General features: G+C 42.9%; 1 protein-coding gene across 2 annotated transcripts in view; it reads left to right on the top strand.

Moving 5' to 3' along the window:
* The first annotated feature begins 1,394 nt into the window (after nt 1–1,394).
* Nucleotides 1,395–14,348, top strand: part of CCNT1 (cyclin T1) — a 28,439-nt gene continuing 15,485 nt past the window's right edge. The window contains exons 1-3 of one of the 2 annotated variants that reach the window (XM_054442198.2): nt 1,395–1,968; nt 5,182–5,263; nt 13,822–13,950. In XM_054442198.2, the coding sequence (XP_054298173.1) occupies nt 1,808–1,968; nt 5,182–5,263; nt 13,822–13,950 (372 nt within the window). In that variant the 5' untranslated portion in view covers nt 1,395–1,807. The remainder of the gene's footprint in view (nt 1,969–5,181; nt 5,264–13,821; nt 13,951–14,348) is intronic. The other variant, XR_008492763.2, reaches the window with a different exon arrangement.

Below are 14,348 nucleotides of genomic sequence, written 5' to 3'. Positions count from 1 at the left end.
AAGATTTATGGACTATTTACTAGGGCCAGGGCTTTACTAGGTAGGTGCCATACAAAAATGAAGGCATTGCTCTTGCCTTCAATTTCAATACAATGTAACAAATATTATAACAATAAGGGCTATTGAATATTTTCTAAGTACTAGGTACTATTATAAATACTTTTTACTCATTAAATCTTTACTCCCTTTCACAATCTAAAACATAGGTATTATCGCAGAAAAGAGGCATAGAAAGGTTAACTATCTTGCCCAGCACCAAACAGTTATCAGACGCTGGAGCTGGGATATATCTTTCTTTCTTTTTTTTTTTTTTTAAGAAGGAGTCTCGCAATGTAGCCCAGGCTGGAGTGCAGTGGCGTGACTTCGGCCCACTGCAACTTCTGCCTCCCGGGTTCGAATGATTCTCCTGCCTCAGTCTCCCGAGTAGCTGGGAGTACAGGCGTGTGCCACCACGCCTGGCTAATTTTTGTATTTTCAGTAGAGATGAGGTTTCACCATGTTGGCCAGGCTGGTCTCGAACTCCCGACTTCAGGTGATCCGCCCGCCTTGGCCTCCCAAAGTGCTGGGATTACAGGCGTGAGCTACCGCGCCCGGCAAAGGAGCTGGGAAATATCTTGACAGAGGGCAAGAACTTGCTAATCTGTGCAAGTGAGGGGTAGTGGTGGAGGCTTTCCACACTCAAGGAGCAGTTTCAGTTCACCCATTCGCAAACATACTTAAAAATTACCTCTTAGAGTTGTGCTGAATAAATGAAACAGTATATTTAAGTCAGTATTGTGCCTGGGACATGTAAGCTCTTAATTAATGTTATTAATTTCATTTTATTCCTTTAAGTTGGATCACTGTGGCGAAACGTGAGAATGTTTTCATGCCTTTGGCTACACATTAAAGCGACCTCTCCAAATGGGTTGTCGCATTTTACATTGCTACCAAAAATGTAACAGCTTTCTAGTTGCTTTATGTTCCGATATACGAAAGAGCGCCACCATTTCATTCTGTTTTTCAGTTTCCGACAGCCTCACCTACTTTCTCTTTCAAGTTCATCTGCCACATTTTTATTTATTTTATTTTATTTTTTTGAGACGGAGTCTGGCTTTATCACCCAGGCTGGAGGCTGGGGTGCAGTGGCATGATTTCGGCTCACTGCGCTCCTGCCTCAGCTTCCCGAGTAGCTGGGACTACAGGCGCGCGCCACCACACCCGGCTAATTTTGTATTTTTAGTAGAGACGGGGTTTCACCACATTGGCCAGGCTGGTCTCGAACTCCTGACCTCGTGATCCGCCCGCTTTGGGCTCCCAAAGTGCTGGGATTACAAGCGTGAACCACCGCGCCCGGCCCGTCTGCCCCATTTTATATCACCACTGCCGTCACAAACGAAGTTCTCGTAAGAACCGCCAAGCGGCGCGTGGGCGGGCGCCTCATTCCACTACAATTGCGGCCTCGCAGCCTAACCCGGGGCGCCAACGCTCAATCCGGTTCTCGCGGGAAGATACACGGTTTTTAAGCGAGAACTTCTAACCCCACTCCGCCTCCCAAGGGTCACGTGACGCGCCTGTGTCCTCGCCTCAAGGTTTTTTCTGGTCGCATATTGGCTGTTAACTCGGCTACGGGGTGTCGCGAGGTGCATTCCGGAAGTAGGTCCTTTGACTTTTTCTTCTTCTACGGAAGCGAGTCACAACCCCGCGGTGGACGCTTAGCGGAAGTTCGTCAAGTCGCAGTTGCCACTGCACAGCGGATGTGGGTCGCCTCTTAGGTGACGCTGGGAAGTGCCTGCAGCCTTCGCCGCTGCCTTCTGGTTGAAGCACTATGGAGGGAGAGAGGAAGAACAACAACAAACGGTGGTATTTCACTCGAGAGCAGCTGGAAAATAGCCCATCCCGTCGTTTTGGCGTGGACCCAGATAAAGAACTTTCTTATCGCCAGCAGGCGGCCAATCTGCTCCAGGACATGGGGCAGCGTCTTAACGTGTATCCTTGCGGCCTAGGCCTTCGGCCTTGGAGTTGGTCCCGCCATGCTCTGGCGTCCAGGTCTCAGGCTCTGGTGGGGGACGAAAGTGGGGAAGAAGGTGGGCAGAAGCTGGATGTCTAGTTGGGAGAGCCCACGATGGGGCGGGCTGAAACTCAGTTCGCGCTAGGGAAGCGAGGCGGAGTTGATTTCCCGCTCGCTCACCCGTGCCGCCAACCTTGCTGGGAATTCGTATCCTTCCCGGCTTTGTGTTTTAACTAGCCCTTCCAACTCTCTCTTCATTGTTTTCTGATCTGCTATTCTCATTTTCCGCTGTGCCCTAGGGGACTGGGTCTGGCAGAGGTTTCTCTGTTGACGGCTGCCTCCCAAACCTAGTGTGTACATTTCGAGAAATTCAGTACCTGAAAGTCTTATAAAGGGTGGACTAGAATTAATGCCTCAGCCTTCGTCCAAAATCCATTCCTCATCTACTAGCTGTTTAAGTGACCTCTCAAATTCTTGGTCGTCTTGTCTATAAAATGGGATGATACCTCTTGTGTTTGATTCTGTGTCCATCACAGTGCTTTGCATTCAGATGCTCAATTAGTAGCTACTGTTTTGTAGAATTTCAGAGGAAAGATGTTAGTTTACGTTTGTAGGGGATACCCACGAATCTGATGTTTTAAATAGTTTATAAAATAGTGGGTCCTTAAGTTACTTAGAGTGATGGTATGTATTTCATTTTCTATTTCAAAAATGAGGTAACGGCTGGGTGCGGTGGCTCACGCCTGTAATCTCTGCACTTTGGGAGGCCGAGGCGGGTGGATCACCTGAGGTTAGGAGTTCGAGACCAGCCTGACCAACATGATTAAACCCCTGTCTCTACTAAAAACACAAAAAGTTACCCTGGCGTAGTGGCGGACAGCTGTAATCCTAGCTAGTTAGGAGGCCGACGCAGGAAAATCGCTTGAACCCAGGAGGCGGAGGTTGCAGTGAGCCGAGATCGCGCCACTGCACTCCAGCTTGGGCAACAATAGTGAAACTCCGTCTCAGAAAAAACAATTAAAAAAAAAATGAGGTGATCTCTCCCACATATTTTTGTCAGGAAATACACTTATTTTGTGGTGGAGAAAACTAGTATGGTTTTAAAGTTCTTTCCACTCTGCGTGTGAAAATTTTCTTGGGTGCAGCTTCTATTTAAATGTGTGGCTGACAGTAATGTGTGTATCTTAAGGGTGTGTTCATCTCAAAATGGGTGTCTGTTTTATCGCCAGTTTGTTTCCTGCTGATGTCCGGGTTGGTTTCCTGCTGATGTCCAGGTTTGTTTCCTAAGCATCCTGTCAGTACGGAGTTAAATCTTTTTTTAAGGATACACTGAAATTCTATTTCAGTGTATCCTTAAAACGCTTTCCTTTTTGTATGTGTGTTGTCATTAAGGTTGTCAGCCAGGCGCGGTGGCTCGCGCCTGTAATACCAGCACTTTCGGAGGCCGAGGCAGGTCGATCACGTGAGGCCAGGAGTTCAAGACCAGCCTGGCCAACAGGTGAAACCCTGTCTCTACTAAAATTACAAAAAGTAGCCAGGTCTGTTGGTGGGCGCCTGTAATCTCAGCTACTGGGGAAGCTGAGGCAGGAGAATCTCTTGAATTTGGGAGGCAGAGGTTTCAGTGGGCCGAGATGGTGCCACTGCACTCCAGTGTGGGCGACAGAGCGAGACTCTGCCTCAAAAAAAAAAAAGGCTGTTGTAATTTGGGACTGCATCATATCTCTACCCTATATTGTCTGTTGAAGTTTTTAGAAGTAAGGCATTTACAAGTTTTCTTCTTCAGTGAATGAATTATCAAATCATTTCAAATGTTTCCTGTCCCATGGATCACCACATGAGAAGGCTTGGTTGCCAGAGAGAAGTGGAACTGAAAATAATTTAGGCCAGGTGTGGTGGCTCACGCCTGTAATTCCAGCACTTTGGGAGACTGAGGCGGGTGGATCACTTGAGGTCAGGAGTTCCAGACCAGCCTGGCCAACATGGTGAAACCCCGTCTCTACTAAAAATACAAAAATTGGCCAGGCGTGGTGGCGCAGCCTGTAGTCCCAGCTACTTGAGAGGCTGAAGCAGGAGAATCGCTTGAACCCGGAAGGTGAAGTTTGCAGTGAGCCGAGATCGTGCCACTGCACTCCAGCCTGGGCAACAGAACGAGACTCCGTCTCAAAAAAAAAAAAAGAAAATAATTTAGTTTAGCTGATGGAATTTAGTAGGTGAGAGAGGTAGTGGAGACATACCTATGGGCCAGATCAGGGTGGGTGCTGTAAATCACGTTAGATTACAGATAACTGCCACCACGCCCGGCTAATTTTTGTGTTTTTAGTCAAGGAGGGGTTTCGCCATGTTGCCCTAACTGGTCTCGAACTACTGACCTCAAGTGATCCACCTGCCTCTGCCTCCACCCAAAGTCCTAGGATTACAGGCGTGAACCACTGTGCCCAGCCAGGCCTTATAAATTTTTTTTTTTTTTTTTTTTTTTTTGAGATGGAGTTTTGTTCTTGTTGCCCACGCTGGAGTGCAGTGGGTGATCTTGGCTCTCTGCAACCTCCGCCTCCCGATTCAAGCGATTCTCCTGCCTCAGCCTCTCGAGTAGCTGGGATTACAGGCATGCCCCACCACGCCCAGCTTATTTTGTATTTTTAGTAGAGACGGGGTTTCTCCATGTTGGTCAGGCTGGTCTTGAACTCCAGGCCTCAGGTGATCTGCCCCCCTCAGCCTCTCGATTAGCTGGGATTACAGGCATGCCCCACCACGCCCAGCTTATTTTGTATTTTTAGTAGAGACGGGGTTTCTCCATGTTGGTCAGGCTGGTCTTGAACTCCAGGCCTCAGGTGATCTGCCCCCCTCAGCCTCCCAAAGTGTTGGGATTATAGGCGTGAGCCACCGCGCCTGGCCGCCTTACATAGTTTTTTAAAAAATTTGTCTAGATCCATACATCCTGAGATGTTTGTTTATTCATTCAGTACATTTATATTAAATATTTGTTATGTGTAAGGCATTGTGCTAAGCGTCAATTGGCGATTAATAATTTGGTGAAAGAAAACAGACATATTCTTTGATTTGGAGAGATAAGTATGATTTTCATTTAGTAGCATCTACTTGCTTGGCCATTTCATCCTTTTGGGAGGGAGATAGAGGTTATCTTTTCCAAAATTATACCTGCCTGTTTTTGGATCTTAACTTGAACACTTCAGCTCACAATTGACTATCAACACTGCTATAGTATACATGCATCGATTCTACATGATTCAGTCCTTCACACAGTTCCCTGGAAATGTAAGTATAATTTTTTTTATATGATGTAATCCTTTTGTGATTGATTTCAACTACCTATTTCATTTGTGGTTGGTCTTTGCTACTGAACTGTAACTCGAACTTTAGAATTTAGGGTTGATCACTTTCATTATGTGCTGTGTTGCTGTTCTGAATCCAGCTTTTCAGTTTTCCTGTTAAGTGTCTACTTGTCTAGTGGATTTAGTACATCCATGTTGATTCTCTAAAGAAGTAGATTAGGCCGGGTGCAGTGGCTCACAACTGTAATCCCAGCACTTTGAGAGACTGAGATGGGAGGATCACTTGAGCCCAGGAGTTCAAAACCAGCCTGGGCAACATAATGAGACCTCATTTCTACAAAATATCAAAAACAAAAACAAAAAGCAAGTAGCTGGGTGTGGTGGTATGCATCTGTGGTCTCAGCTACTCCAGAGGCTGGCAAGAGGATTGCTTGAACTCAGGGAGTTGAGGATGCAGTGAACCAAGATCGAGTCGCTTCACTCCAGCCTGGGCATCAGAGTGAGACCCTGTCTCCAAAAAAACCCCCAAAAAACAGATTATCAGACATCTAAAGTCAACATTTTGGGATTGGAGGAGTAACATTAAAGGGGAAATCGTGGAATTTAGGTATAGCTTTCTTTTTCTTGATGGGGTAGGGAGACAGGCAGGGTCTTCACCTGTTGTCCATGGTGGAGTGCAGTGGTTTGATTATGGCTCATTGCAGCCTTAACCTTTTGGGCTCAAGCAGTCCTCCTGCCGTAGCCTCCCAAGTAACTGGGACCATAGGCCTGCCAACATCCCTGGCAATTTTTAAAATTTTTTTTGTGGAGATGGGGTCTCCCTATGTTGCCCAGCCTGGTCTCAAACTCCAGGGCTCAAGGGATCCTTCTGCCTCCGCCTTCTAAAATGTTGGGATTACAGGCATGAGCCGCCATTCCTGGCGTTAATTTTGAAGTAGTTTATAAAATATGGTCACAGCAAAAGAAGTAAATGTAAGTTACTTAGATTTTCCAAAAGCCTTTGATAAAATTCCAGTCAGCAATTGGAGGGGAAAGTACATTATGTAATAATAGCTGGGAAAATTACTTTTAAGTACATGAAAAATAGGCTATGCATGGCGGCTCATTCTTATGTATAATCACAGCACCTTGAGAGGTTCAGGTGGGAGGATTGATTGAGCCCAGGAGTTGGAGACCAGCCTGGGCAACATGGTGAGACCCCGTTTCTACAAAAAAAAAAAAAAAAAAAAAAAACAGTAAAAAAATTTTAAAAAGAACAGGAAGAATGAAATTATACTAATAAAGAAATTTTATTTTTTTGTACAGAATTATAAAATCTTTTCAGTGTAACTATTTGAAATGGTCCTATTTAACATTATTATAAATGACTTGAAAGTGAATGCATAGTGATATCCCATTTCTAGGAAGGACTGTATTTACTTAATAAAACGCCAAGGTAATAGGGATAAACTTGATGAGTACTTCATATGGATTGATTTTTTTTTTTTTTTTTTTTGAGATGGAGTTTCGCTCTTGTTGCCCAGGATGGAGTGCAATGGCATGATCTCGGCTCATTGCAACCTCCGCCTCGCAGATTCAAGCAATCCTCTTTCCTCAGCCTCCCAAGTAGCTGGGATTACACGCATGTGCCACCACACCTGGCTAATTTTTGTATTTTTAGTAGAGACGAGGTTTCACCACGTTGGCCAGGCTGGTTTTGAACTCCTGACCTCAGGTGATCTGCCCGCGTCAGCCTCCCAAAGTGTTGGGATTACAGGTGTGAGCCACTGCACCGGCTGTATACTTCAAATGGATTTGTGAGTCGAATATTTCACTGCTTTTTTTTTTTTTTTTTTAAGAAAAAGGTTATCCTGCCAGGCACGGTGGCTTACGCCTATAATCCCACAACTTTGGGAGGCTGAGGCGGGTGGATCACCTGAGGTCGGGAGTTTGAGACCAACATGGAGAGACCCCATCTCTACTAATACAAAAATTAGCCAGGCGTGGTGTCTCATGCCTGTAATCCCAGCTACTCAGGAGGCTGAGGCAATCACTTGAACTGGGGAGGCTGAGGTTGTGGTGAGCCGAGATCGCTATTGCACTTCAGCCTAGGCAACAAGAGTGAAACTCTGTCTCAAAAAGAAAAAGGTTATGCCTTTGAGGATGCTTATTTCATATCCTTAGAATGGTGGGTTTTCAGAGTTATTATTACTTTTTTAATGCTGTAGAAAGAGAGTTTATGACGCTAGACATAGCTCCTGAAATGTAAGAAACTGGCAGAAACAGTATTGGGAGTAACTGCACAGGAAACTTTATGGATTTGTGAATTAGGATTTTTGTGGGCTGGGTGCGGTGGCTCACGCCTGTAATCCCAGCACTTTGGGAGGCCGAGACGGGCGGATCATGGGGTCAGCAGATCAAGACCATCCTGGCTAACATGGTGAAACCCCGTCTCTACTAAAAATACAAAAAAAAATTAGCCGGGCGTGGTGGCGGGCGCCTGTAGTCCCAGCTACTCGGGAGGCTGAGACAGGAGAATGGCATGAACCCGGGAGGCGGAGCTTGCAGTGAGCCGAGATCGTGCCACTGCACTCCAGCCGGGGCGACAGAGTGAGACTCCATCTCAAAACAAAAAGAAAAAAGATTTTTGCTGATGATCCACCCAGGTTGGCTTTCTTCTGCCCTTAACCCCTGTACCTCTAGTCATGCCCTGGAGCCTTGTTCTGGCTCTGATTGCAAGGAGTATACCCTTCTTATTAAAAGAGAGAGAAGCCTGTTAGCATTTAACGAGGCTATCTGATAGCACCAGAATAGAAGGTAGTGAGTAGTTAAAAAGTGAAATTTGAAGAGGAAATTCGTAGCCGTTTTGCCAGTTCTGAAGGTTTTCTATAATTCTTCCCTTTTATTATGATAAAGACTTGAAATCTGGGGTGAAGTAAATCTCAAATCAAAAAAAAATCTCAAATCAGTTTGTCCACTCTTCATATATAGGTTAATATATATTTTCCCGTGCTTTTAACTTTTATTTATTTATATATTTATTTATTTATTTTTGAGACGGAGTCTCACTCTGTCACCCAGGCTGGAGTGCAATGGCGCCATCTCAGCTCACTGCAACCTCCACCTTCCAGGTTCAAGCGATTCTCCTGTCTCAACCTCCCAAGTAGCTGGGACTACAGGCACCCGCCACCACACCCAGCTAATTTTTGTATTTTTAGTATAGACAGGATTTCACTATGTTGGCCAGACTTGGCTTCAACTGTTGACCTCATGATCTGGCTGCCTTATCCTTCCAGGGCTGGGATTACAGGTGTGAGCCACCGCGCCCAGCCTTATCTTTTAAATTATATCTTTTTTTATTTTTTTGAGACCTGGAATCTCATTCTTTCCCCCAGGCTGGAGTGCAGTGGCTGCGCCATCTCAGCTCACTGCAACCTCCGCCTCCTGGGTTCCAGCAATTCTCCTGCTTCAGCCTCCCGAGTAGCTGGGATTACAGGTGCCTGCCACCACACCCGGCTGATTTTTGTATTTTTAGAAGAGACGGGATTTCACCATCTTGGCCAGCCTGGTCTTGAATTCCTGACCTCACGATCCAACCGCCTCGGCCTACCAAGTGCTGGAATTATAGCCATGAGCCACTGTGCCAGGCCATATCTTTTTATTTCTTATCTGTTAAGCTTAAAAAGGACAGAGATTCCCTTTTCTGTATATTCTCTAAAGCACTTTCAGTAAACTTATTGAATGAATGGATGATCTGGTAATTATCCAATATAGAGATATTCTTTCAAACATTTTTATATATATTTATTTTTTAGAGAAGGGAGATCTCGCTCTGTTGCCCAGGCTGGTCTCAAACTCCTGGCCTCAAGCTATCTTCCCGCCTTAGGCTCCCAAAAGTGCTGGAATTGCAGGCATGGGCCACTGCACCTGGCCAGTATAGGGATATTCTTTTGGATGTCATGCCTTTTTCAAAATCCATTGATTAATTTGAAGTTGTTGATCCTTTTTAGAGGATTGATTTTAGGCACATTTTGGAATCAACAGATTCCAGATTTAATATCACCTTTTAACATGCTAATTCTAAGTTTAGCTGTGATGAATCCAAATTTAAATGTGCGAGGACTTAATACATTAAGTGTGGCCTAATAATCAATGTGGCATTGATATGTTATGTATCCTGTCAAGTCCTCAGGCATTTTTGTATGTGTGTGTGTGTTTTTCTTATTACAAAGGTATTAGAGGCTGGGTGTGGTGACTCAGGCCTGTAATCCTAGCACTTTGGGAGGCCGAGTTGGGTGGATCAATTGAGGTCAGGAGGTCAAAACCATCCTGGCCAACATGGTGAAACCCCATCTTTATTAAAAACACAAAAATCAGCCAGGCATGGTGGCGTGCACCTGTAGTCCCAGCTACTCACTCGGGAGGCTGAGGCAGAATTGCTTGAACCCAAGAGGTGGAGGTTGCAGTGAGCTGAGATCGCGCCGTTGCACTCCAGCTTAGGTGACAGAGTAAGACTCCATCTCAAAAAAAAGAAACCCAAAGGTATTATAATAAATTCCCATGGTAAAAATTAAGACAGTACAGAAATGTATGTGGAAAGTGAAAACTACTCTGTAATCCCACCCAGAGATAACAATTGATAAATGTTTGGTATATAGTGGCCCAGACATTTTTCTGTGCGCGTAAACTAGCATTGATGTATTTTTATTTAAAAAATCATATCTTGCTATGCTACTGTTGCACAGCTTGCCTTTATCATGTAATAGTATGTATCGGACATCTTTACATATTTCCCATTATTATTTTTTGGATTTCTTATTATTTTAATTTGCCACATGGTATTTGTGTAGTTACTGTAGTTTATTTAACCAGCTTTTTATTGATAGCTATTTGGGTTGTTCTAGTTTATTATATTGTACGTTATGTTTCATGGGATAGTCTTGTATATATATAGTGCACTTATAAGCATTTTAATACAAGTTCCTATAGGTGGAATTGCTGTGCCCAAAGTGTACAATATATAAAAATTTTTATAGTGTCAGTTTGCCCTACTGAAAGATTATACATTGTTTCCAGCACTGTAGATGAGGGCCCTTTTCTTTCCACCCTAACAAACAACAAATATTCATTACCTCAAGAAACATTTATTGGGTTCTTTTTTTTTTTTTTTTTTTTTTTTTTTGAAACGGAGTCTCCTCCATTGCCCAGGAGTGCAGTGGTGCCATAATTTAGTTTAGTTTTATTTTGGTTTTATTAGTTTATGCCATACTTTAGTTTCTAATAGGCTTGAAACCTTAGAGTAGTCTTTGACTTGTCCTTTTCCCCTTTGTTCAGTTAGTTATAGTCCCCCCCACCCCAAGATAGGGTTTTACTCTGTCACCTAGGCTAGGCTGGAGTGCAGTGGTACAATCATAGCTCACTGCAGCCTCCATGTCCTGGACTCAAGTGATCCTCCCACCTTACCAGGACTACAGTGCCACCACGCCCAGTGAATTTTCCTTTTGATTTTTTGTAGAGATGAGGTCTTGCTATGTTGCTCAGGCTTGAGCTCAAGGGATCCTCCTGCCTTGGCCTCCCAAAGTGCTAGGATTATAGGCAAGAGTCTGCACCCAGCCTATAAAGTCTTGCTAATTTTATAATGTTACCATTTTTTTCCTCTCCTTATAAGTATATACTTTTTAAATTATCATAAAATTGGAAGAGGACAGGAAATAAAGAGATAATGCTGTGAACATTTTAGAGTATATCCCATTAGAATTTTTTCTTTGTATGCAAGTACATGTACATATATTTAGTGCAGCCCTATTAGTTTTACAAAGTGATGCCTGTGTTTCTTTTTTCCTTTATTTCTACTGCTAGTGTCTAACCTTTTTTTTTTTTTTTTTTTTTTTTTTTTTTTTTGAGACAGAGTCTCACCCTGTGGCCCAGGTTGGAGTGCAATGGCGTGATCTTGGCTCACTGCAGCTCCCACCTCCTGGGTTCAAGCGATTCTCCTGCCTCAGCCTCCCAAGTAGCTGGGACCAAAGGCGTGCGCCACCACTCCTGGCTAATTTTTGTATTTTTAGTAGAGATGGGGTTTTACCATGTTGGCCGGGCTGTTCTTGAACTCCTGACCTCAGGTGATCTGCCTGCCTCGCCCTCCCGAAGTGCTGGGATTACAGGCGTGAGCCACCACACCTGGCCTTCTCTAAACTTTTTAAAATTCTTTTTTCTATATTTTAAAATAATTTTTAGAAAAAGAGAGACAGAGTCTTACTGTGTTGCCCAGGCTGATCTTGAATTTTGGGCTCAAGTGATTCTCCTGCTTTGGCCTCCCAAAGTACTCTAAACTTTATGTCCTAATGCCTAAATTATTATTTAAGTTAACTTTTATTTTATTTTTTGAGACAGTATTGCTCTGTTGCCCAGGCTGGAGTACAGTGGCATGATCTTGGCTCACTTCAACCCCTGCCTCCTGGGTTCAGGCAATTCTCCCGAGTAGGTGGGACTACCCTACTACAAGACTCCCGAGTGGTGGTGTGTGCCACCATGCCTGGCTAATTTTTGTGTTTTTAGTAGAGACGGGGTTTCACCATGTTGGCCGGGCTGGTCTTGAATTCCTGATTTCAAGTGATCCGCTGCCTCGGCCTCCCAAAGTGCTGGGATTACAGGCGTGAGCCACGACACCCAGCCTGAATTAACTTTTAATGTATCCCATCCTTTTCTCCTAGTTCTACCTACCACCAGATTACTCCTTCTAAATATTACTTTGTTTTAAAAATTTATTTTTATTGATTATCATGGGTACATAATAGTTATATACATTTATCATAAACATTTCTTAAACTATATTTTTCAAAATCTTTAGTGTCACTCTTGTTAAGAATCTTGGTTGGGTGAGGTGACTCACACCTGTAATCCTAGGACTTTGGGAGGCAGAGACAGGAGAATCATTTGAGCCCAGGAGTTTGAGCAGCCTGGACAATGTAGGGAGACCCCATCTCTGTTAAAAATAAAAATAAATTAACTGAGTGTGGTGACGTGTGCCTGTGATCCCAGCTACTTTGAAGGCTGAGATGGGAATATCTCTTGAGCCCAGGAGGTTGAGTGGAACTGTGATTATGACGCCACTGCACTGCAGCTGGGTGACAGAGTGAGATGCTGTCTCAAAAAAAAAAATAAAAGAAAAAAAATATTTAGTGTTCCACATCCGATTATCTAATTTATTTAACTACTCAGTTTAGTGTTGAAAATGTGCTTTACGCCTAGATCACCATACCTTTGTTCATATCCATTTTTCTCTGGTCCTGTTTTGTTTATCCTAAAGTCTGAGGAATATATATGTAGTATGCTTCATATTCATCTGAAACAAATGTGAAGGAAAAGAATCACTATGTTTACTTAAAACAATTTTTTCTGTATGTGTATGGAGATGGAGTCTGTCTCACTATGTTGCCCAGGCTGGTCTCGGACTTCTGGGCTCAAGTGATCCCCCGCCTCTGCTTCCCAAAGTGCTGAGATTATAGGCTTGAACCACTGTGTCTGGCCTAAAAAAATTTTGTTTTAAATTATTTTTGTCTCCGATGGTCTTGTCTGAAATAATTACTATGAGTTGAATTTGTGGAGAAAAACTTACTCTAGAAAAGTATAGCATAGGTGACATCAGGGTTACAAATAAGTATTAGAATATCAGTTCTAGTCAGTAAAATGAAATACATATTTAAATTCTGTAAAATTATTTATGTATTTCTTTGACTCCTCCTCTTAGCAGGAGTAAGAGTAATGCTCTTAGCATTACTATCTTTGAGTCACTGAAATGTTCTTAGTATTCAAGAAAAGTTCTATTTCCTGAAGTTTCCAAGATCACCAGGCTACATTTATGTCATATTGCTCTAATCTTTTATAAAGTTTGTTATCTACTTGTATATTGACTTCAATTTTTCCCTCTTAATGCTTTCTATAATTAATGTCTTGCATATAATGCCATGCTTTGTATTTTTGAAAGGTTTGATATGTATAAGTAATTGAGATATAATTCATGTACAATGAAACTCATTTGTTTAAATTATATAGTTCACTGGTTTTTAGTATATGCACAGAATTGTGCAACCATCAACACAGTCTAATTGCAGAACATTTACATCACCCCAGAAAACTCCTCACCTATTAGCAATTATTCCTATATTCCTCTCCCCCTAGCTCCTGGCCACCACTAAACTTTTTCTCTATATGGATTTGCGTATTCTGGACATTTCAACTTACTCCTTAAAAAATGTATTGAGTGATTTGATACAAACTTAATAAAGAATCTCATTTTAAATAGAAAACTGTCTGTTTACATCTAGTAGCTTCTCCCATAGACAGCTTTTAATGACAGTTTGTCAAAGAATTGGTGTTTGGAAGTGGAGATGGATTAATGGGTAGGAGAGGAGAAGATGGTAGAAGATGGGGGGAAAGGGTAAAGAGGTGACAAAGTTGAGGCAAGCAAATAACTTGATTTGAGACTTAGCTCCTCTTTAGATCTACCTTACTCTATGAATGAATAAATTGATAATAAATATGATTTATTTTCTCTCCATTCAGTCTGTGGCTCCAGCAGCCTTGTTTCTAGCGGCTAAAGTGGAGGAGCAGCCCAAAAAATTGGAACATGTCATCAAGGTAGCACATACTTGTCTCCATCCTCAGGAATCCCTTCCTGATACTAGAAGTGAGGTAGGAGATTAATTAGACATCTGTTTTTCTTAATTTTTTTCTTTCTTTTTTTTTCCCTACTCCTAAGCATGCCTGGATCTTTATGTATTTCGATGCAACTTAATTTTATAACTTCGATTTATTGAAGTTTAGATTGGGGTTGTTAAAAGAACATTTTAGTGTTTGTGTTTTTCTTAACAGTAAAAAAATCAGGCCAGGTATGGTGGCTCACACCTGTAATCCTAGCACTTTGGGAGGGTAAGGTGGGAGAATCACTTTAGGCCAGAAGTTCAAGACCAACCTGGATAACATAGCAAGACCTTGTCTCTATATTTAAAAAAAAGAAAAAAAAAAAAAAGCCAGATGTGGCTCATGCCTGTAATCCCAGCACTTTGGGAGGCTGAGGCAGGAGAATTGCT

This window comes from Pongo pygmaeus, chromosome 10 (genome assembly GCF_028885625.2).
Source record: "Pongo pygmaeus isolate AG05252 chromosome 10, NHGRI_mPonPyg2-v2.0_pri, whole genome shotgun sequence".
NCBI classification, from domain to species: Eukaryota; Metazoa; Chordata; class Mammalia; order Primates; family Hominidae; genus Pongo; species Pongo pygmaeus.
Note: the sequence above shows the minus strand (reverse complement) of the source record. Positions and strands in the feature narration are given on the sequence as shown.